General features: G+C 38.0%; 1 protein-coding gene across 3 annotated transcripts in view; it reads right to left on the bottom strand.

Annotated features, from left to right (window-relative positions):
- LOC145986649 (scavenger receptor class B member 1-like) overlaps positions 1–24,955 on the bottom strand; it is a 90,704-nt gene that overhangs the window by 19,960 nt on the left and 45,789 nt on the right. For 2 of the 3 annotated variants that reach the window (XM_083120918.1, XM_083120917.1), the window contains exons 2-5: positions 9,886–9,977; positions 6,838–7,001; positions 5,951–6,092; positions 3,154–3,351 (exon numbers count right to left, since the gene is read on the bottom strand). In XM_083120918.1, coding sequence (XP_082977044.1) covers positions 3,154–3,351; positions 5,951–6,092; positions 6,838–7,001; positions 9,886–9,977 — 596 coding nt within the window. The remainder of the gene's footprint in view (positions 1–3,153; positions 3,352–5,950; positions 6,093–6,837; positions 7,002–9,885; positions 9,978–24,955) is intronic. The other variant, XM_083120919.1, reaches the window with a different exon arrangement.

Consider the following 24,955-nt stretch of genomic DNA (forward strand, 5'->3'; position numbering starts at 1 on the left):
CTGACAGACTAGAATACCGCTGGATACCAGTGGTTCCCCAGGAGGGCAGAATCAGATTGGGTTATGAAATTTTTAAATAAAAACACAAAACTAGAATAAATGAAATCTACGAATTTCTGTTAAATAAGTAAAATCAAAATCATTATAATTCTTGTTGCATTTACCACTTTAATTTGCATTTTCAATTCAAGTCTCACTTTCAATTTAATTTTCATTCTAAACCTAATCATAATAATGTCATTCGACTTAGTTCTATTTCCACCTTATTGGATTCCATTAATATTATTTGTAACAATTAGGTAGGTAGGATCAAACATCAAACAGCCAAAAATGAAGTTAATTCAACAATTATATTAATTCTATAAGTATACATGTATGTATCTATCATACATGCGCGTGCACTCCAGTACAGCGGTGCTGGCCCACAACATTACGGTTACAAAATTACTTCTAATTAACTTTTAGTTGTTCATTATTTCTCCCCTGTTACCTCAACAGAATCAACCCGCCGTAGGCCTGTAATGTTCGTCCTATTCCGATATGGGACCATCCACACCCTCTCATGGCTTGTTGACAAAACATCTGCCTGGAGACGGCGACACATCACCCTGACCTGCTTTTAAAAGCCAACGCCAGCAGGATTCCCCAAGGGAACCAGGCGATCTTGAATCAGCCAATGGGAGACTTTTTTATGTGGAGGGAAACTTTGTATGCCAATCGGTAAGGGATGGAAGAAAGTCTAGGATGCCATCGGTAAAGTAGACTGATGTCCTCAGTGTTGCGAACTGCATGATTAAGTGTCCATGCCAGCGTTGTAGCATATCAACCAAGCATGTTACAATTTTAATATTTTAAAATAAACCATAAAGTTTCAAAGCACACGAGAAACACAAAAATATAATTGCTGACATGCGTATGCATATTCTATGTGAATATAAACGTTTCAGAGCTTTCGGTCTATTAAGACATCACGTCCATAGACACATCCGCCAAATAGAGTTCGTAATACTCACTGGTCACGGTCACGTTTTTTTCCAAGTGCTTTGCGAGGTTAAAAATTTATCGGGCATTCTAATTTCTGTTTGTTTTGTTTGTTTTTGTGGGAAGTTAGAGTAGTTATGTGCAAACCGAAAACTTAAAAAACTTTAGTACTGCGATTGTTTACTATTTTCTATGGAGAGAACTACATGGTGCCAAAATAGTTTTGTGAATATTGCAATATGTGAAAATCGTGAAAATTGATTCAATCATCTGCATTCGTCTGTTGCATTAAATACGTTTAACAACAGGCCAAATGAGGTTCGAATAAATGAACAACTGCGCCAGGACATTCACCCTTCCCTTTCAAATACTCAGTGATTGAAGACCATCTTGAAGTACCAGAGACTTGTTATGGAAACAGAATCAGGTAGAGTGCTCATATTTCAGTATAATGTTTCATGTAGAAGCAATGGATTCTTGGTTTTCTTAACTTTCGCTGGCACTTCGTGGCTGTGTGGTTAGCACATCGTACTACTGCACCAGGGGTCTCGAGTTTAAATCCCTCCATGGGCATAGATGTTTGTGTGTGTCTATTCATCAATTTCATCATGTCATCACTCATCCCAATCTTCGCAAATTAGCCAAAAGTGGCACAAAAAGTCAAGTAAAATAGAGCAACTCAATTAATCTTAACTTTCCGGGATCTGCTTCCCCAACAAAAAAATGTCACCGCATGCCACTGCTATCATATTATGTATGTATCCTTACATTTGTGTTCTTGCATATTCACAAAACTCATCTCCATGTAAATAAAATAAACAAACAAACACGGAATACTAGAAATATGACCTACTCTGGAAACCAAAGTGTAAACCCAACGAATCTCTATTCACACAACTCAACTAATAAACAATTACCTCATCACCAGACCTAGTACCTTTATATTAATTCACAACATATTTACAACTGTTCTGGATCCCTGAATGGTTTATTTCACTTACTTACTCGCAACCCCCCAAGAATAAAATATAAAAACATAACATAAAATAACTTACATCCAATAATTAACCAAATTCCAAGCTATCCGTATGCTAACAGAGATGACTTGTTCTGGATACCAAAATAAGTCTTAATATTAATAGACATTTAACTTAAAACATCAAACATATCACAACCAAATTATGTGTGTAACATTGTCTTTTCTTTTCTTTTGTAGTATATATGTAATTGTATATTATCAATAAAGAATTTAAAGAAAGGAAAAGCGGGGGAACCGATAAATTCAGAGCAACTGACGTCCTGGTTTATTTAAAGGCACCAGGACAGAAGTGTATACCCTTGAATGTATGTGGGTGGAGGCGGGCCTACTTCTGGGCTTCCCCCCTTATCAATTCTTTATTATTCAGATATATTTATATATTATTGTAGAGGCCATGTATATTGGAAATAAAGTCTTGTTTTGTTATGCCAAATGTAAACAATAGTTCAAGTTATTTATGAAAAAAAAATACACAGCACTTTGTCAGACACATGGTATCATTGTTTTCAAGGCATCATACCTTCAAGTGATAGCACAAAAACCTTCTAGAGTTCACTTAGTTTTCCACCTTTCATGGAATTTAGTGTGCACATAACATTGCTTAACCACCTTCACAAAAATACCTGTAAGAATGTTCTTGTTCTACTACAGCAAAAAAGACAAACAGTAAGCAATTCCCAACACATATTTCATCCATGGTGGCTGACAAAGGACTGGTGAGTGACTGCAAGTTAAAAATAGATTCTACTTTCATTAAAATATATATTATATTTCCAGTATGTGCTGTGACTGAAATATTTGAAAAGAAACACTCTTACATATCACTTATTGTACACTCTAGAATTTTCAGCATTCTACTGAAAGTTGTCTTAGCATTAAAATTGATTTTGACTCATGTTTCCATTGTTGGGCAAACATTGGCAACCACCGTTGGCCCAACGTCAATTTGCTAACCAACGTAAAGCCAACCTTTCCCACGTAAAAACTGACGTTGGCCCAACGGTGATGGTTACTTGGGATAATACTTTCTATATTGATTCATTTTGTTATATATATGGAGGAGGATCACTTTTCATGGAATGCCTCTTATACCGTATATTAACAGAATGTTCTAAGTTCTGAATTCTACTTACAGCTGCGAGAATGCCAAGCGGTGGTATTGGTTCGCCTGGTCTTAACACTTTGGCAACGTTCACCAGAGGATGCTCATATCCCCAGAAGAAGTCATTCACTTCCAAGGTGAGGAAGGGATACATCTTCATTAAAGTCATCCCTATAGACATCGGCACAGTGATGAATAACGAGGTATTCTTCATTTGGGAAACTGCTGTCTTGTAAGAACAGAACATGTTAATACTTAAAAATAAATTGAATTCGTTCACATTGCAGTGTAAATATTTTACCATTGTCAGGGGTGGTTCAAGATAAAAGTTTCACCTGGACACTTTCCACCCCCAATAAAACGTCCCTTCATGACGTTCATCTAATTACTATTCAACCTCACCATCACCATTGGTCAAAACTAGCAGAAAATCGACTTGAAATACGTATAACAATGAGTCAAATCAGTCTTGATTACTTTCCACAAATAGAGTATCAACAGTTCACAGCACTTCGAAAGTTGAGAGAGTAATTTCAACTCCACAATGCTTCATTTTTTTTATCAAAACAGATAACTCCACGAACAACGACGTGTCTCAAAAGTCTCAAATATTTTTGTCCGTATGTGAAAGAAATAGTTTAAATCTCAGGCCAATCCATGGGTGTCCGGTAGGAGGAGATGCAAGGGAGGCATGTCCCCCTGGAAAATGGGTCTTACCATAAACTTATACATTACACACATATATTTCATTTCATTCACAGTAATTTATGTTAATTATTGGAAGGGTGCTGCAGAAACATGATAGCTTCCAGCACTATTATCGGGGGGAATATGTCTCGTTTGCCTCCCCTGGAACAAGTTACCATGCTTGTCCCTCCCTGGAAAATTTGCTGCGGACGTCCATCGGCCAATCATAATAATTGTGTAATCCACCTCTTAAATCTTATGTTATGATAAAATGATACGGGTGACAGAGTTCTTTCCGTACTATATCGTCTCTCCGATCGCATAACGCTTTCGTCTTATAATTAAGGGGTCCTGGGTTCAATCCCCAGTGGAAGCCAATGCACACTCGTTAGGACTACAGTTCAAAATAAAGATCTAGTGACAATTAGCCTATTTGAGCATGTGGACTTAAAAAAAAAATCACTCCTGGATTATTGTCCTAATTATTTATTTTTTAATTTAATTTGGCTGTCTCATTATAGGTCTCTGACACCCTCTAGTGAAGATTTCTTTCCACCCCCTTTCTTCATCTTCTTTGAAATTATTGCAAGTTAATCATAAGAACTGCATAACTGATAGTGAAAATTTATATGTTGAAAGAGAACTTGTAAATAGTGCTAGCTACTAATTACATCAGTTCAGTAATACTATACATGTTTTCCAAACCTACAAAACTGTTACATTAAAATTTGGCCCCCTCGGTATTGTAGTGATTGTGATTACTCGTTATTAATTAAAACAAATTAAAAATTGTAATTTTAGAAACATTATATTATTTGAAGATGACTATTATGTAAAAAGAAACTGTGATAGAATAAAGAAAGTGACACAAATTACTCACGGAGTGGTTATCGCAGTGTGTTATGATACCAAGGGTCCCAGGTTCGAATCCTGGTCTGAGCATGGGTGTTTTTGTGAGTGTCCCTTCATCATCGTCATTCATACTCATCATTGCGATTAAGGCAAAGAAGATTTTTTTTTTTTTTGTTTATTGTTTGTTACTTTGATCAGGCTGAGATTTATGGGCCGTTGCTGACAACATCAAGAACACACTCCCATCTATGCACAGTTTCAGTTAGTCTATAATCTTTAGCCCAAGTCATGTCAGATGGTTAGTTATACTTTTTATACTTTCACATTCCTAGTATCTATTTTCTTCAATTTATGGCTGATTTCAAAGCAATTTTTCTCCATTGAAAGCTGGGAGCTGCAACCCTCCAAATCCTCCAAAATCCTGATGAACTCTTGATATACACATACCTCATAATTGTGAGTATCCCATAAAACTTACTAAGCCTGTTGATTGCTTCTAATCATAGCAGTGTTCATTAGATTGCATTTTAAAAAAGAGTTCTGAGAGTTCCTTCCCAATGACAAAATTAAGGAAGTAGAAAGAAAAACTTAAATTAATTTCATTCAACAAGATATTTGCTCTAATCTTCGTAAACTTACTTATTAGAGAAAAGTTTTGCCAAATGACAGCAAAGCTTGTTATGGGATGAATTGAATGTGAATTTTCTAGTATCTACAATATTCACAAGTAAAATACACATGGAGTAAGGACCAGCCTATACTTACAGAACCGTTTACATTTCCCTAATTGTATATATGTATTGAATTTGATGGGGTGGGCCCACCCCTGTTACCGTCCCTGATGAACAGAGTGCCTGGATGGTTCCAGGAAGTACATACACTGGGAACCAAGGTCAAGAGTGTTGCTAAACTGTTGATTGATTGATTGATTGATTTAATTTATTTTACTTCACGTTTTGTGCCCCTTGGCTAATTTGAGAAGATCGGGATGAGTGATGAAATGATGAAATTGATGAATGGACATTCACAAACAACCAAGCCCAAGCAGGATTCCAACCCGGGACCCTTGGCGTCGCAGCCCAATGTGCTAACCACTCGGCCACAGGGTCCGGCTGTTGCTAAACTGTGGCAGCACTTAAAAATATTTGAGTGGATCACTATTATGATCCACAAGACCACTGGAAAGTTAAAAAAAATCAGAGATAACCATTCATAAAATCAATTTATCTGTGAATAATGCATACCTAGTACAACACTGATACTTATATCAATGTTCTTCTGTTACTTACCAAGACTGGTATATTAGGAACAACTATTCTGTCTGTAAGGTTCCCTTTTGTTCTCTCTGGGATGAATTCAAAAGATACATTGTCCTGGAATGTTATGGTTCCATTGTCATTAACCTTAACATTCACCCTCTTCAGCTTCCGGCTGAAACAATACCAGAATTTCAGTAGTCAAAGAACAACTATTAGGAACACAATAACATCTAATTATTGAAAATATTTATAACAAATCAGAGACCTAAACTAGGATCATTGTTACCCAGAAAAGAGTCCACGTAGTGCCTAGTCCAAACCTTATTTTGGACACATTCCAGAATTTACACAATGGGAAAGTAGCCATCCATTCCTACCTAGTTTTAGATCTGCGTTAATTTCCTGCTGAAAATTTGGTCTACTGTTTTCAGATTTTCAAACAGATATAAATAAAAATTGTTAATCAGGGTGAATGAAAAGTTATATTTACAGCTAACATGTTGAGCCAGGCACACTACATACAATATCAGATGCAATACTGAGGAGAATATTTCACTTGTAGTTCCTCAACTGTACTTGTACATTATGCCTACTGAAAGTGTTCAGTAGGAAACCATCGAGTTTCAGTAGATTTCCGAGAGACACAGTAGAGTACAACTGATAACAGTAGGTTCTGTGTACTTTAAACAGTAGATATTTTCAGCAGGGTTATATAATTAAAAAGTAGGTGTGAATATATTAATTTCTAATTCTATTTTGGTTATCTTGCATTGCTTTTTGACCTTCTGCATTAATTGCAGCAATAAGGACAAACAATATGTGAAATACTCGTAGTTAAGGAAGTTATATCAAGTGGTAAATGATGGAATTAATATCTGAGGAAAATAATATAGCCTACTGTTTCAGCAAACACTTACCGATATGCATATGGTCCAATCTCTTGGACACGGAGCTTCTTCTCTTTCCCAGCTAGGAATTCATTGACGTTTGTGTAGTTGAAGATTCTAATATACATGGTTGGATGGAGTGGTGGTTGTTCCCAATTTTTAAATACCTCTGTGCCTTCTATCAATACCATATTCTGAAAAGTATGTATATCTAACTTTTATAGATTGCTAGAAGAGTTTGGAATACTATGTAGTTTACATTAACATTTTTTTTATATATAAACACAAACTTCACATTTGTTTCAACAGATAAATGTATTGTAATAAACTCAGCACAAATATGGTGAAATTTTAAATATAAATTTATATAAAAATACAAGCCCACTTTCCGTTTCTTCCTTCTTGTCTCTCCCTCCCCCCTCTGTCTCTCTCTCTCTCACACACACACACACTTATCTTAACTTTTCACTTATCATGGACTCTGTTAAATATCATTATCAAACATTTATTTATGTTGCTCATGAAGAATAAGCTCTCGGTAGGGCTTCTGACTGCCAACCAGGAGATAAATATCTTTCACGAATTGTTATTATTACTGCTGATCAGATAAAATTTGGGGCTGTAGGCATCCCTGATAGCATAGTAAGCTAACACTGTCGCCTTGTAATCAGGGGTCTCAGGTTTGATCCCATGTGGAGACACATTACACAGTGGTTCAGATCTAACTCTAAACTTTATGTCCAATTCCAATTAGAGTGAGTATCTTAACATGTAGTGGACTTAGAACTTTGACCCTTGTAAGGAAGATTAGGGAGAGTTAAGCACTCCCTAGCTCGACCTTTGTGTATATATGTACTAATATGTAATACTAAATATATCTACATACAGGGTTATTCAAAATGATGGATACACTTTCATTCATGTATATTTCCTTGAATATACATTACATATTAATAATATACTCAATACATCAATACATACAAGAGAGAGAGAGGAAGGTCTAAAGTTTACAAACTTACAATAGAGGTTATAGATGTTTTATATGGCCGCTGTCTGCTGCACGGCAAACATCTAAGCGGTAGCCGAACTCATCCACACACGAAGAAGCATTTCTTGTGTAACTGAGTTCACTGCAGCTGTCATATGGTTCTGCAAGTCTCCCAGAGTTTATGGTAGAGGTGGTACGTACACGGCTTGTTTGATATACCCCATCTTGTTTAAAAATGAAGTGTTGGGAATCTTCATTCAGTTGAGGAGCAAGCCAGTGTTCCACCATGTCGAGATACGAAATCCCAATTACAGTGCTCTCCGAAAAAAAAAAAAAAAAAAAAAAAAAAAAAAAAAAAAAAAAAAAATTTGGTCCGTAAATTTTTCTGTGCGATAAGGCACAAAACACATTTACCTTTGGTGAGTCTCTTTCATGTGGCAGTGTGGCACGGGGATTTTCCAGACCCCATATACAAACATTGTGTCTGTTCACTCTCCCGTTTGTCTAGCATGTTCTCACAAAATTCAATATGCTTTTGTTTGTCACTCTCGAGAAGCGCCTGTACAAGTTGTAAGCAGTATGGTTTGTACAGTAAACGGCGTCTCAAAACTCACCATACAGTTGCTTGAGGTATTCCAAGTTCTCTGCTAGCTGCATTCATGGACGTCCACAGGATTTTCTCTAGGGAGGGGCAAGGAAGGTATTTTTTTCCAGGGGGGGGGGGCAAAACAAGGCACATTTTCTCCAAAAAGTGTTGTTCTCTAAAAAAAACATTGCTTAAATTTGAATTTATGATGTTCATGCAATAATTAACACATATTATTGTGGCTAAAATGAAATTATATGTGTGAAATACATCATTTTTGGTTAACTTTCATTTTCCAGGGGGGGGCCACAGCCCCCCCCTTGCCCCCCCTTCCGGACGCCCATGGCTGCATTAGTTGACTTTCTAGGACTGCGCACAAAACTGCCTTCAATTCGTCTCACATCCTCCTTTGGCACACGCAGTCGGCCCGTGCTTTTTCCTTTGCAGAGACATCCAGTTTGCTGAAATTGGTTAAACCAATGGTATATGCTCCTCCTAATTGGTGGTTCTATGCTGAATCGAAGACGGAATGCTCGCTGCACTGCTGTTGCAGATTCAGTTTTGCATAACCCAAGTCCGCAGAATACCTTGTGCTGCACGGTGGCCATCTTACTCGGAACTGAACTGAAGGGTCCTTGGTGGAACGAGAATGCGCACTCGAGTGGTTGGTTACGCAACTGTCCTCTAGAGGTAGTATTCAAAAAATTAGACCTTCCCATCTCTCTTGTATGTATATTATTCATATTCAATGTATATTCAAGGAAATATACATGAATGAAAGGGTATCCATCATTTTGAATAACCCTGTATATATACGAGCTCGTATATATAAATGGATGTATGTATTGTTCCAAAATAACTCTCGAACGCCTGGAGCAATTTGAACCAAACTTGGTACACATATGACTTACAATCTGGAAAGAAATACGGTGGGGGTAAGACACATCTGGCACCCCTGGGGGGGGGGGGGGGTGGGAAGGGTTGACATGTAAAAAAATCGAAAATGACCGATATTAGTGTGGAATCCATAGTTTTCGAGGTCGGTAAGATGAATAGTGACTCTCCGAATACTGTTCAACTCCAAGTTCATCACCTATCAGCATGGGGGGGGGGGATGAGAGGGGGTGAAAAATAAAATGTCAAAAATGACAATACTGTCAAATCTATAGTTTTCAGAGTCGCTCAGCTAATTGGTGACTTTATGTTGCTTGCTCAAGGGTGGGTTCACCGAAGAATTTATTTATTCTTGCTCCTGGAGGTGAAACCAAAAATGTTGTTCATGTTCATAATCAAGTTTTGAGTTAAATTAATATTATAGTGAATTTATAAAAGATTTTACTTTATAATTTGAATATTGTACTTATACTTTTAAATACCTGTAAATAAAATTAGTTAAATTTTACACTATAGTTAGAGTTCATTAATTTCCTGTCTAATAGAAGAACACTGGGTAATCAGCTAGTATACATACAAATAATATTTATTTATTCCAATGTATACATACCTTAAAAATTAAATAATCTATAAAATTTGTTGCCCATAGAAGCAAAGATGCCCCTATTGTGAGAATGGCCAATGATGCAAACACAATGAGCACTAAAAAGAAAAGAAAAAATATTATAATACCTCGTTTTTATTCACTCATACATACAAATCATCAGAAATTCTCTATAGTTATCATCTAGTTTGAATTTTGAATGAATGGCATTGTATCTCGCCTAGAAATGATTTTTTACTACAATACCACACCACACCTAACAACGAAACTAGGATCTAGTTACACCTAGTTAATTTACAATGAATTATAAAAACTAATGAGTAAGGCTAGGTTTTTGATGGCCTTAAAATTGCCAAAAAATGACCTTTAAAAAATGCATTTATAACCTAATACATGCAAGAAAATGCCCTATAAACTTAGAAAAATGATCTAAAAATTCTGAAAGATTTGTAAAACAAATTTATAAACTACCAAGAGAAATTCAAATTACAAATTAACGTTACAGTATCTATCACATGTTCGTTGCGTATGGTAGTACAAGTAAGAAAGTTCACTTTTTGTCATCTTTTATACTTTAAGTACTGAGTTGCAGTACACAACGGAAAACATTTGGAAATTTTCAAAAGTGAATGATTGTTGGTTGTGGGACAAGAGAGCCTTGTACATGGAAAAACTTCTCTCGACTTCCACCGCCACAAGAGGAGCAGGATTGCTTTGTCTCTTCAAACACAGTCTTTCAGAACTGCGCTGAAGGCAATGAGACGAGAGTCGGGAACCTCTCTCCTTCAAAGGGTTACATTTGCATGTAAAATGCTCCTTCTTTCACCAAAATGTAGAAAAATGCACAATATGACTTTTAAAAGGCCGAAAAATGACTTAAATGGTTTAAAAAATGACCTTTACTCCAAAAAAGTTCAAAAAATGCCCTAACAAAGACATCCCAACATATTCACTTACATGTAAAACACATTCCTATGTACATATGCAATGTTTCTACCTTACAAAAAAAGATGCATTTGCTTAAAATCCTAGCCCTACTAATGAGGCTCTGGCGTCTGGACTCACACACCTAGTGTTATCCTCTGTTGGACGTGTCTTTTGTTCTGTCGACGTGTGTTTGCTATTTCCTTTCATCAATTTCAACTTATCACCATTCATCCTCATCTTGGCGATTAGCCAAAAGTGGCAGAGAACCGAAGTAAAAAAAAACAAAAACAACAATAAATTATTTAGTGTTTCAGCCCACCTCCAAGGTGAAGTGGTCAGCACAACACCACAGCAGGCTATGACGTCAGGGGCCCTGGTTTCGAATCCCGGCCTGACCATGGGTGTTCTTCATCATATCATCACTCATCCTCATCTTCGTGCTTAGCCAAAAGTGGTACAAAAGCGAAGTACTCCCTCTCAGTGGCGTAGTGTCCACGTAAGGCTTGTAAGTCCACCTTACAAGCTGAAATTATTGAAGAAAACATATTTCATTCCCGTATTTATCGCTTGAACACACATAGCAATATCAGACTGCAAGTAGAACTTTTAACGAAACAATTGAGGACTTGTTTTGATTCGAGTTGTTTCTCTGTAAGGCTTCTTCAGAGGACTTACGTGTGGTTGAATGGAAGAAATGATTTGGACTCGCCCATGGCGGGTGAGTTTGCTTACGTAGTATCTTCTCAACCAATGACAGGGCGCCCCGATTCTCACGCACTGTAAGGCGCATTACGAGTGGGTGCTCTTGGTGGGTGCTATCTGGCGAGATTTCTGTCCCCGCTGCGTCTGTTTGCACGGTCGGAAGAGAACCAGGAAAACCGACTCCCGTGTTGTTTCAACAATGCTTGACGGGAGGTGTAGCTAACAAAACGGGTGTAATTTTAAATGTGTAAATTAACTATTAAGTTCGCAAAGAGATGGTTTAATGTTGGATATTACCTTCATTAGAAGCAGCGAAGTTAAAGATAAAAGAGGAATGTCTGGCAATTCTAGATCCGGCAGCGCCCGCAAAGTTAGGCGCGTGCATCCCAGTTGCCCGTAATGTTAAAAGCATACACGTAATACTTAGCGTTATGATTTACAGATTTGTTTTACCTTTTCCTTTGAGTAAGTTGGTTAATATGCTTTTCAAAATGTGCGCAAATATCGTAACCATGATAATGAGTAATATTTTCGAATGCATTTGCATTTGCAAATTGTATCTTACGCATTTCCCACAAATGGCTTTTTAGTGAAAGAAAAAGAATAATAAGAATAAAAATATGACATGGCCTTTCCAGAAGAGTTTGTGTGCTTAACTAAGCTGTATGCGAAATTTGTCAATTGCTACCAGTTGAAAGTTGAGCTACAGGTAATTTATTCTGAAGCCGAATATCGAGTAAAGAGTGTGTTTGAACTTCATGAGTACCTGCGTACTACCCATTTGAACGAAGCTGTTGAACAAGTGTAAAAACTAACAGAATTCTTCCTTAATGTTCCTGCCTCAAGCTCGTCGGTGGAAGTAGTTTTCTGCACTGAAGAGGATTCATACATTTCAACGCAGCACACAGACTCGGGCAAGGAAATCTGACTTGAGACTGATATCCATTGAAAAGGAGCTGCCAAAGACATTGACCAGAAACTCCCGATTCTACGACGACGTGATTGAGGTGTTCAGACTAAAGTATCGTCGGATCGAGTTACAGTATAAATGAGAATTTTCATTAAGTAATACATACATATGCTATTATTGTTAACATAAGAGTGTGTGCATTTTATGTTTGAAATTGAGTATGCATGACTTACATTCAAATAGATTCTATTTAGTTAAAATATCTTTGGGTTTTCTTTATCCAATATTCAGATCAGGTTTATCTAAGGAAGCAAAGCCTTACACCTTTCATAGAATCACGCTACGCCACTGCTCCCTCTGTCCCATAATTATAGTCCGGTAGCTATGCCAAAATGGTGACTTTTTATTTATGTTCTTTTGGATAGTTGATCGGCAAATTTGTACTGATTCTTGAGTAATAACGTTGTATGACTCATTCCCGTGTTTAATTTTCTTCTTCTGTATACACCAATGTCACAGTTTGCCTATCGGACAAATATTACAACAAACAAAAGTGTACCGACCATAATTATGGGACAGAGGGAGTAAAATAAAGCAAATCAATCAGTTATTTACTGTTTCACTCAGTAATTCAATCAGTGAAGAAGGGACGAATGGCCGCGCACACTCACGATCAATTTTAATATACTTTTTACTTTTTAAAATCTATAATTGGACCTACGGCCAAGGGCGTCCGCAGAGGGGGTGCAGGGGACACTTGCCCTCCCCTGAGATATGTGGAAATACTTTACATAATTCGAATGGTGAAATTGTAGCTTGATGCGAGGTGCCATGAAAGACAGCAGATTAAGTGTTATCTGATATATAATGCTTTATGATAATGTTTTTGACTGGGGGGAAAGCATCACCTCACGCCCCTTTTCCACTTTCAGCACTAGTGAGCCCTCTGAGAAAAAAATCCTGCGGGCGGACTTGCCCATGGCACAAAATGAGAGCCATGAAAAAGAAGTCAGATTTAGACTTAATTTATTCGTATTTTTATTTTACGTCACATCCCTTCTGTCTCCAGGCTAATCGATAAGATGATAAAGTGTAACCAGGCACGTAGCCAGGGGGAGGGCTAAGGGGGCTGAAGCCCCCAGAAATCCTACAAATATTTAATTTAAATAATGTACAGTGGTAATTAATTTTACTTACTTAGCAGGATTAATAACATTATATCGAAAAAAGTTTAGTGTATAATAGAGGAATCAGGTTATATTTTTATGTTCTACCATCTAATTCAAAGAATAGCCAAATGGATCCACAGCTCCCAAAATGTAGCCTATAGTTTTCTTTGTGAGAGGCCACATAATATAAACATTATGAACAAAGTTTGGCCCTAACTTGTAAAGCCTCTTTATTAATGAAATGTGTAAAAGTTAATAACAAAATACAATAACTATGAATTTCAGTAGCCTACACTAACTGTACAAAATGTAAGAAAAATAATGGACAACACTTGTGTTGGACATTTAGTCATACGGTGGATCAAGTAGCAAAGTCTCTCAATTTATATAATAATAATAAAAACAACAACAATAATAATAATAAATTTGGGTTATAATATTTATTATTGTAAAACGACAATTAGGCCTATAACCGTGGTAATAATTATTATTGTTAATTCTACTAATCAAGTTTTATCAGTGGCCTGCCCTCCTTTACAAATACTTCTGGCGACGGTTGTGCTCATTAGGAATGAGCCCCCCCGAAATAAAACCCTGACAACGGTCCTGAGTGTAACGCAAGCCGGGACTTGAACCCAGAACATGCAAAGGTTCCACAGTTTCTTGATTGTGGCACTAGAACGAATTAATGTAATAGGCATAGGCGAGCGCATACCCTCTGATTAGGGGGGGGGGGCAAAAGCCTTGAAGCAAGTTCAGTCGGGAAAGATAAACCTCATTTTATCTCACTGTTTTAGTGTATATATATATATGCACACACACACACACACACCCACACACACACACACACACACACACACACACACACACACACACATATATATATATATATATATATATATATATGCAGCAACATAGAGGCACCGTAACACCATAGCAAATAAATAAATTGTCTCTGTGCCGCGGTCCTTTTCCTCCAAACAATTGTGTTCATGCATTTAAGAGAAAACTGTTTAGCAGCAAGAGTCTGAAGTACTTACTAGTTATAACTTCTCTATCTGGTAATTTACAATGCATTACAGAAAAGAATAAAATTGCGAGCGAAGCGAGCAAGAATATCTTTAGATTGAAATTTTTGCAAACTGAAAACAATATTGATTTAATATGGCATCAAAAATTTCACGGGGGCGCCATGGCATTCTCTTTTACAATTTCTTTCATTTAGATCATTCGGCGCCCAGGACCAACTCCCACCGCCCACTAGCTACGGCTCGGAACTTGACAAGACTGTAAGAAAAGGACACATTGCGAGCGAAGCGAGCAAGAAAATTTTAACGAAATGTATTTTTATTTGCATAATATTTGATATCGATGGGGGCAATTGCCCCCTCTGTGTCCCCCTGCAGGTATTCTTGGCCGTCTGGAATAAATAATGCAAGAAAGACGCGAAAACATTGCCCCGCTCACCCCCCCCCCCCGTGCGCACGCCTATGGTAATAGGCATGTAACAAACGAGAGAAAACCAAAGCCTGCTTCATTTACGTATCTATCTGTAGACGGAAGTTACGCTGGCATTTGTTATCGCCAACGAGTCCACAGAGCAAGCGAAGACATGTCTTTGTCAGATAAGCTCTCACGTGGATAGGGTATGATACAAGCTCTCAACACTCAAGCCCCATGCTGCTACGTAGCAACTCTCTAGTGCAGGTCATGTTCGACTGATACAGTTGCTGAGCGTTGCTTATCAGTGGCGGATTAACAGCTTCCCCTCTCGGGCGCGGCGGGTGAACGTATACGTATAAGCTGCCACCTACTAGCCAGCAGGGTTTTGTTCAGGATCGTAGCCAGAATTGATCTTCAGGGGGGGCTTAGTAAATCAAGTCCATTTTTCAAAAGTTTAACAGTGTTAATTGAAGGTAAATTATGTGTGTGGCAGGCGGGGTGGGGGCATTAAGTTACATAAAGTTTAGATCACACAAATATTACATTTTTCTATATCTTTTAAAATATCACTTGAAGTGATAATTGGCTGCTACTGAAATCATCCCTTACTACACACTCCATACTACGTTTGATGATACACAAGAAAAGATGGACAATACGTATTCAATCATAGTGCCTACCGTACATTGCTCAATAAAACTCCCCTTCGTTCCCAAAACTTGGTAGCTGTTAACCTGACGCATATGCGGAGGGAATTTGCATAATGACATCAAAGTCACAGATTTCTGTATAAATGGGAGGTCACAACAGGGGCAACGAAGGTACAGCTAAAGAAGCTCCCCTGTGAAGAAACTTTCTGAAGTCTAGAGAAGAGAATCTCCAAAATATTTGCCGCTACTTAAGACTTCATCTTATAAATAAGATAAACGAATGTAATATGCTGTTCATGCTCCCTCAATTTATCCTTCAGCAAAGTTGTGAGCAAAATAATATCTGCTGTCTACATTTTCACTTTTCACTGCAAACAAATTACACAAAATAGTTTTACCTAATGTCAAGGGGTTGACCTCAGTGACAGCGGGGGCTGACGGTAGTTCCAGGGAGGCTCAGCCCCTCCCCCCCGGCCCCTACCTGGCTACGGGACTGGTTTTGTTAGTATTAGTCTGGGGGAAGGTCGCTTAATTTATCGTATTTGAGAGGTTGCAAGTTCCAATCCTTGACATCCATCCTGATTGAGATTTTACTCAGTGACCCCAAATGAAATCTGAGGTGGTACAGCCAACGGCTGAAGAGATAGTAGGCAAATTGCCCACCACCAGTTTCATTGAGTCTGTTTTCCACTATGTGATGATCAGGCATTGAAGTAAAAACGTCAGAACATTTGCTTTTCATCAACAGAAATTCATTCCTTAAAACAACACAGGATGTGGGAGTAATGATAATAGTGATGTACAATTTGCCTCCTATTATTTTTGCCGTTGACTGTACCAGCATAGGTGTGCGGACGGGGTGGCAGTTGCTCCTCCTAATACTCTCAATCAGAAATTTAGTATCGCGAAATCTTATTACCGTTTTTTAGCAATATTATTATCTTTAAGAAATAAAGTATTTTCAAGCCGATGAAGTTCTAAGAAACTACGGTTGCAGAATAAATTGGCCACACATTGGAAATGAACAACTACAGTTGTTTTGAAACTGCTGTACGAAATCATGTTTATACGTAAATTAGTCTGAAGGAAAATAAAACGGGGAGGGGAACAGAGAACTTTTGTGTCACCGAAGCTGGGATTCTTCTAATAGAGAGATTTTCGACGAGTCCGGACACACATTATATGCGCCCCTGTTTAGTACCATCAGTACAATAAAACAGTGAGATGGAATGAGGTTTTTGTTTCTCCGACTGAGGGGGTGCAGACCCAAAGGCGGATTCTATATTTTTTTTCTAAAGAGGACAGCATGTGAATTAATGTTGTAAACATATTATACACTATATATATACGAGGGTTGGGGAGTAAGTCATGGCAACCCAGTAATAATTCGACAATCGAACGATGTATTAAAAAATTGCTATATACAACTGAAAGAGTATCCATTATTGATACTTTGTTGGTAGGAATCATGAAAGAAAACCCAAACAAACCTTGGACATACACATGCATTAATGTACAAGTTACAAAAACCTGTCTGTGACATACACATGTGCACATGTTACAAAAACTTGTATAAATATGACAAACCTTCGAAATAATGTCCCGCATTGTCCACAGCACGCTGCCATGGAAGACGTCGAATACCATCGGCAGCAGCATCCTCTTCACCATGCCTGAAGTGTTTGTGATCTACGACGTGCCGTTAGGGAGAAGCGTCCAGATCTACTGCATAATGCATCATACTCCACGATAATGCAATGGACAATGCGGGAGACTATTTCGAAGGTTTGTGATAATCAGACAAGTTTTTGTAACATTTGCACATGTGCATGTCACAGGGTTGCTTGGGTCTTCTTTCATGATTTCTACCAACAAAATATCCATAATGGATACTCTTTCAGTTCTATATAACAAATTTTTTAATACATCCTTCGATTGTCTAATAATTACTAGGTTGCCATGACTTACTCCCCAACCCTCGCCTCGTATATATATATATATATATATATATATATATATATATATATATATATATATATATATATATATATATATATACAGGGTGACTGGTAATTAGATGTATTCCCTGAAAGGGGTTAGAGACAATTTGCAATAAATTTGACCATATGATACCCCGTCCGAAAATTAGTAGTTTTCCAGATAATCGAGTTTCTATTGTTTTTTTTAAAAAATGACAATTTTCCACATAAAAAGATGAATTGAGAAAAAACTGCTCATTGTATGGAACTTATTTCAGCGTTTTCTGATAGCTAACAAATAAGTGGTTCGTTGAAAAAAAAAGTTTTCCCCAAATAACAATCACATGTAAGTAACGGGTGGGTCTAAACTTACAAGTGATCATAAAAAAATGCACTCTTAGTTTACTTGGCAACGTATTAATAACAAAAATGGTATGACACGAAGGGTACAAATTACTTAAATTACTTCCACGTCTCATCTGCTATCCAACAAGGTACAAATGTTGCTAACATTCACATTTGTGTTCAAGAAATAATACTTCATTATTCTTCATGTGAATGGAATCAATGAACAATACAATTAAAGATCATTACACGTCTTGCTCAAAGTGGGCACCTCCGTTACGAATGCAGGCACGCAGGTTTTTACGGACATTTGGTCTCTTAACTCGTGATGTGATGGTGTCCTTGACGTGTTGACCAGATGCTAAGATCCTCTCCCTCAGCTCTTCTTGCGAGTTTACCGGTGTCGGTGCGCCCCCCTCCTTTATATGGTTAGTTTTGTATTGCAGTCATTGAGGAGCCTTTGTTCCATTTAAAATGTACACAGTATTCTACAGAAAGTCCTACATAACCAGTACAATGTGTGTAGTGGCGCAAAGTCTTTCTTCCTTTATATCAAGTAGTGTCCGAGCCGAGACGAAAAAGTCTGGACATGGATTGAAAAGAATGGACTTTCCCGACTAAATCTGGATGTCTGATAGATAACCTTGATGGTTATAAAACTAAAATTGCCAAATATTGCAGACTGCAGAATTCTGGAGGCAAGAACAAAACATTTGTGCAAGAACAAAATCGAAATTCTTGCAAAATTTGAAAAATCATCGACGTAATTTCCATAGGTTTTTATACGTTCAAATTTTAAAAAAATCATGTCTCGATGGGAGGGGGGCATGGCTCCCGTTGCCCCCCCCCTTGGGTACGGGCCTGCCAGTCTACATGTGTTGTCGACGCAATCTACGTCGACAATGCATAGTCATGGACACTTCTGGATTGTAACGACCCCACGGATAGTCAATGGCATTGTTACAACCCCGTGGTGACTGTAGCTATACTTAGATTAATTTATAACAATGGCGATGATATTTTTAAGGTAGCCGTACCAGATGGTGTCAAAGATATATCTAAGACAGCTCACTCAATACCGCATTTTTGTACAGTCAACGGCAAATATAATAGTATGGAAATTGTAATTTAATTACTTTTTTTTTCTCTATCCCGTGCTGTTTTGAGGAGGAATGAATTTATGTTGGTTCGAAGCAGGTATTGTCCTCTGCTTATTGACGTCTTTATCTCAATTCAATACTGACCGAATGAAAATGGTGATGGACAATTCGCCTACTGTTTCTTTTGCTGTTGGGTGTACAGTGGTGGAAAAAAGTTCTTCCCCATAAGACTTTAATGGCAGTAAATAATGCTGGAAAGGTAGGCAACACGCATTGCACCTTTAGGTGATCGGGTGATTCTGTCTGTCTCAAGGAGCAACTCGTCTTTCATGCAATAGCCAACAGACACAGGAAATGTAGGAAAGTCACGTGACATCAGGTGGAATGTTGTTCGTCATAAAATCGCCTTTTCTCAAGCCAGGTCGCAGAACCGACAAGAGTTATAGCCTATGTCCGAAAATGATTCCCCTAAAACCTTTGAATGAAACGCTAAAATAATTCTTGCCTTAATTACAAAGGCTACTATACTATAAGTGCCGCGGTAGCTCGGTCGTTAGGGAGTTTGATTGCCATGCGAGAGATCTGAGTTCGATCTCCGACTGGGGAGAATTGGAATTTTGTCTACCTGTTCAAGTGGCTCCGGCGCCCACCCAGCGTCGTATAAAGTGGGTACCTCTAGGAAATCTGTGGGGGGGGGGGGGTAAAGGCGGCCAGGGGCGTGGTGCTGATCACATTATCCCCACCTTCGGCCGTAACAAGAAAGTGTGGGACCCTAACTCCGCACCCCCTACACGCCTTCATGGCTTGCTGTAAAGCACAAGGTAGCACTTTGCTTTTTCATTTACTATAAGTCCCGATTTTGTCGGAACAGAACTTTCTAATTTCTACGTGGACTTTCTTCCAAGTTTCGTAGGGATGTGAATAGGCTCCAGTTTTTCTTGACACAATTCATCCATGTTATATTTCGTTATAAAAACCACGGCCGATATCCTGTGTGTGTGTGTGGGGGGGGGGGGGGCTATAATTCAATCATGTGAGGTGATACTTTTCTCACTACTCCATTCTCCGATTATTCGTATCAGAAATAAATCTTAATTCCACACACTGAAAATGTAGCATTCCCGACATCTTAGCATGCAAACACGCGTATCTAGCAGCAAAGTAATGTGTAGGCACATAGTGGTTCGATACCACTTTAAACTGTAGGTGCATTCCCGATTAGTCTTACTGTGCATAAAGTGGACTTAAGACACCAAATCAACCAACCAACACAATCTCTTCATCGTCCAGATTATCGAAACCAGAAGCTTCGTCGCGAATAACATAAGCAGGAAGACAATGTGAAATTGCCGAACAGAAACAGAACCTAGAACGGCTAGATTAGATTAAATCGACGATACAGCACGCGTCCTGAAATAAAGAAGAATACGAAAGTTGAAGGACCTCGATACACAGACACACTTTTCCTCCCCTCAATGGTAAGATATCTTTCTCGCAGAGAAGCCTTTACGTAGCCCTTCAAGGCCACGACGAGAAAGTGTACTACATGCAATGGCGGGACCAAAACATACGTCTAGTTTGATATGAAAGCTGTGTTCCTCCTTATTTCGTACGTCATTGATAACAGGAACACGGGCCTCGTCTGCTAACCCTAGTTCCGTAGAGCAGACGCCTGTTCTCCACCCTTTGGTTCAGTGACCTTCGCTCGTAGTTAGCAAGAGTGAATGACTCACCAGATACCTGTTGCCTGTGAGCTTATACAAGAATAGATATTTCTTTAGCGTCTGTAAGTATTGTTTCATCTGCAGTTATATCAGTTAACGTTCGAATTGTTTCCTAATGGTTACGTTATTTATAAATTAGTTCTCGAGAGTGAGCTTTCTATCTATTAGTATGGAGGGAGGGTATACAGCCTGCATGTATTATTTTTTTCCTGAAACAAGAAGAAATTCCAAGACAAGAAAAGAGTCGTAGAAGAGTAGTTAACAAAAAAAAGAAGAAAACGAAAGTGTAAATGTTTAAATAAATTATTTTATAGATCGAGTGAATAATATTTTCTCACGGGGCCTCCTCGATGGCGTAATGATAACGTCGTCACCTTATAATCAAGGGATCCCGGGTTCGATACACGGTGGATGCACGTAGTAGTTCGTATGTCATTTTAAACTGAAGGTCCAGTCCAGATTAGGTTATCTGTGCAGAAAAACTAAAAAAAGAAATTGTCACAGTGTAAGGATAGGTCAAGAAAAAGTCAAGAAATTATGCTTTAGGTTAAGAACTTTTGCTATTTTTTACAGTATAGTGAATAAAAACGTTAAATAGTATTAATTGATTTAACTACTTACATGAGTGGTTATGGACTCTTATTAGGACAACGTTTCGGAGGTCAAACTGCCTCTTTCATCAGGTTCGTGGATGTTTCTAGACACCGAGCATAGTGCCGCGTAAAAGAAGTGTTGAATGAGGATTCGGTTAAGGGTTAAGGTTAAAAACACTTACAAAAATTCTGCCATATTCCAACTTAAAAAATCTCAGCATGTTAAAACTTCGTCAAAACAATCCACACTTGTGTTGGAATGGCTGAAGAGGGATCCCAAGCGGCCGTTACAAATCCAGCCTGGATAACGGCTGCTTGGGATCCTTTTTTAGTTATTTTAATGTAAGTGTTTATTGTACTTCACTTTTGGTGCCAATTTTGGCTAATTTGTGAAGATGGTGATGAGTGACGATCTATGATGAAATTGATGAATGGACACTCAAAAACATCCGTGCCCAGGCCGGGATTCGATCCCAGGACCCCTGGCATCGTAGCGAGATGTGCTAACCACTCCTCCATGGGGCCGGCTCATTACTGTTGTCTTAGATATGGACTGCTGCTACCATCTACCTTAAGTGCGAGGGGTGTAAAGAGGTACTACATCACCAAATGCTTTCGTTGCTAGGTTAGACATGTCAGGTTTAGAGCTTTTAGCATTAATAAAACATCCATAAATACTTGGAGAGTGTCTACCAGTCAAGAATGTCAAGAAATTATGTTTGTGGTCAAGAAGTTCTGTTATTTTTTACAGTATATTAAATTTACATACACATACTAGAATTTAAAAAAATTGAATATTTGGAAATCTAAAATTGTATTGAGGTGTGTGTGGTTAAGATTTGTTCACTTTGTTTCTTAAGAATTTACATTGAAGTTTTGTAAAAATATTAAATAAAGTAATGTGGCTATTCCCAATCCAGGATGAAGTCTGAAGTATTAATTTTTACATGCATTAATAATTCAAGCAAGTCTAAATATCTTGTTAAAGTACAGCTTCAGTTTTAATTTTGACTAACCTTCTGGTAGAGGTTTTTTTATTGAATAAAAATATCTATTTTTTTAATTTTTGCAACTATACCTAAGTAACAGGTGATTACATAAATGTTAAGAAAAAGGTAAAGATAGGTCAAGAGAAAGTAAAAAAAGTCAAGAATTTAGGATTTGTTATTTTGGTAGACTGATTTTGGGTGAGGCATGTATTTCGATATTGGTATTATCCGATACTGATACTTGCAGAACAATGTGTGTGTTTGTGTTTGTCTTGTGTAGAAGTTGTGGTGTGCTTGTATGTGAGTTTGTCTTGTGTAGTAGGTGTGCTGTCTAGTGTGGTTGGGATTGTCTTGTGTAGTAGTTGTGCTGTCTAGTGTGTTTCTGTTTGTCTTGTGTAGTATCGGTGGTATGTATGTATGTGTCTTGTGTTGTAGTTGTGCTCTCTAGTATGTTTGTTTTGTCTTGCGTAGTAGTTGTGCTGTCTAATTTGTTTGTGTTCGTCTTGTGTAGTAGTTGTGGTGTGTAGTTTATTTATTGGTTTGGTTTGAGTTGGTCTTCTAAGTCCACTTTATGCACAGTAAGGCTAATCGGGACTGGACCTACAGTTTAAAGTGGGATCCGAACCACTTGTGCCTCAACCGGGTATCGAACCCGAGACCCCTTGATTACAAGGCAATGACGCTACCAGTGCGCCATGGAGGAGGCCTGTGTAGTTTGTTTATGTTTATATTGTGTAGTAGTTGTGGAGTGTTTGTGTTTATATTGTGTTATAGTTGTGATGTGTTTGTGTGTGTCTTGTGTAGTAGTTCCTCCATTCATATTGGGGGTTAGGCGTAGAGCTGACAACTCTGCACTGTAAAAAAAATGTCAAGAAACAGCAATATGAGGCCATGGATGTTCCCAAGGTAAAATATTCCGGAGGTAAAATAGTCCCCCGTTCGGATCTCCGGGTGGGGACTACTTTGGGAGGTCCCTGGACTAAGGATAAGATCTACGTTAGGAATAAGGATATTAAATTAGTGTTCTGAGCCTTTACCGGCCTGGGGCATTTCAGTGTACAGTTAATGAGATAGTGAAGTATAAATTAGATGCAGTAGCTGTCCAGGAAGTTAGGTGGCCAGGAGAAGGGAATTGTAAAACTAAAAATTATACTTTTTTCTATCGTGGTACTGAAAAATCATAATTTTGGAACAGGCTTTTTCATAAATAATAGAATTATCTCGACTCTTAAAACAGTAGAATTTATTAATGATAGGATATCATATGCAGTTTTACAGGGTAGGTGGTGTAAAATTATTTTAATAAACATACATGCACCAACGGAAGATAAAGATGATAATACTAAAGATGATTTTTATGCAGAGTTAGAACAGGTCTTTGATAAATTTTCTCAGTATGATATGAAAATTCTCTTAGGTGACTGTAATGCACAGATTGGCAAAGAAGAGACATTTAAACCCACGATTGGTAAAGAAAGTCTTCATGAATTAAGTAATGATAATGGTATAAGATTGATTACTTTTGCAACCTCAAAGAATTTAATTGTGAAAAGTACCACTTTTAAACATAAAGATATCCATAAATATACCTGGTCTTCTCCAGATGGTAAAACTCATAATCAGATAGATCATATTCTCATTGATAAGAGAAGGCATACTAGTATAATTGACGTTCGTACACATAGAGGTGCTGACTGTGTAACGAGTGCACTCACGGTCCCCGAAATGACGTGTCAATCATACCCCGGCACGGGGCCAAACGTCGTTATGTGTACGGGAAACCGGTCGTGACTCACGGTCCAGTTATCAAGTTCGGTACTGAGACGGTCGTTTATTGTCATACTATTGCGAGGCGGAGATTAATACCTTGAAAAGTTACACTGTTTTGTTCACCTTTGATATGTAGATTCGAACAATCATAAAACACTAATAGCATAATATCTGGTACCTGAAAAACGTCAAATAACAACACTGACGAACGGTAAAAAAGTGAATATATATTGTAACAACAAAAAAATATTGCAATCAACAACTGTTTACAGCCTCCTCACTCTCACAACATTCACTCTATCTCTCTTTCACACGCATGAGGTATTTTTACATGTGAAGTATGGGTACAAATCATGGATCTCATTAACATATCATTCCTTTTAATTTTTAAACCTTTATGTGAATTTAGGGCATTTGTCTGCCAGCTCCTGTGCTCTTTCAAATTAACTTAAGTGCCAGCCCTCGGAAAGCGGTTAACTAAGACAATTGGGTCGGCGTGGTTAAATCTTTCGTTCGAATGAACGTATGCATCGAGTCGTAAGCACGACATTATACAAGTTTCTCGGACGGGGGTATTACACACAAGCCTCTCTCGTCCAATGAGAACAACTACTCAATTACATAGCGATGCAAAAACTTAATTGGCTCCAGCTGCCGGAATACACTAATCAATCGTCGGCGCGAGCAAAAATTACCTTAAAAACCACCATGCAACAAATAATACTATTTCACGCACACGACCTTGCAATAAAATTTACGCCTTCCACAATTAAAA

The sequence above is a fragment of the Lepisma saccharinum genome, chromosome 4 (assembly GCF_977018435.1).
Source record: "Lepisma saccharinum chromosome 4, izLepSacc3.1, whole genome shotgun sequence".
Lineage (NCBI taxonomy): Eukaryota > Metazoa > Arthropoda > Insecta > Zygentoma > Lepismatidae > Lepisma > Lepisma saccharinum.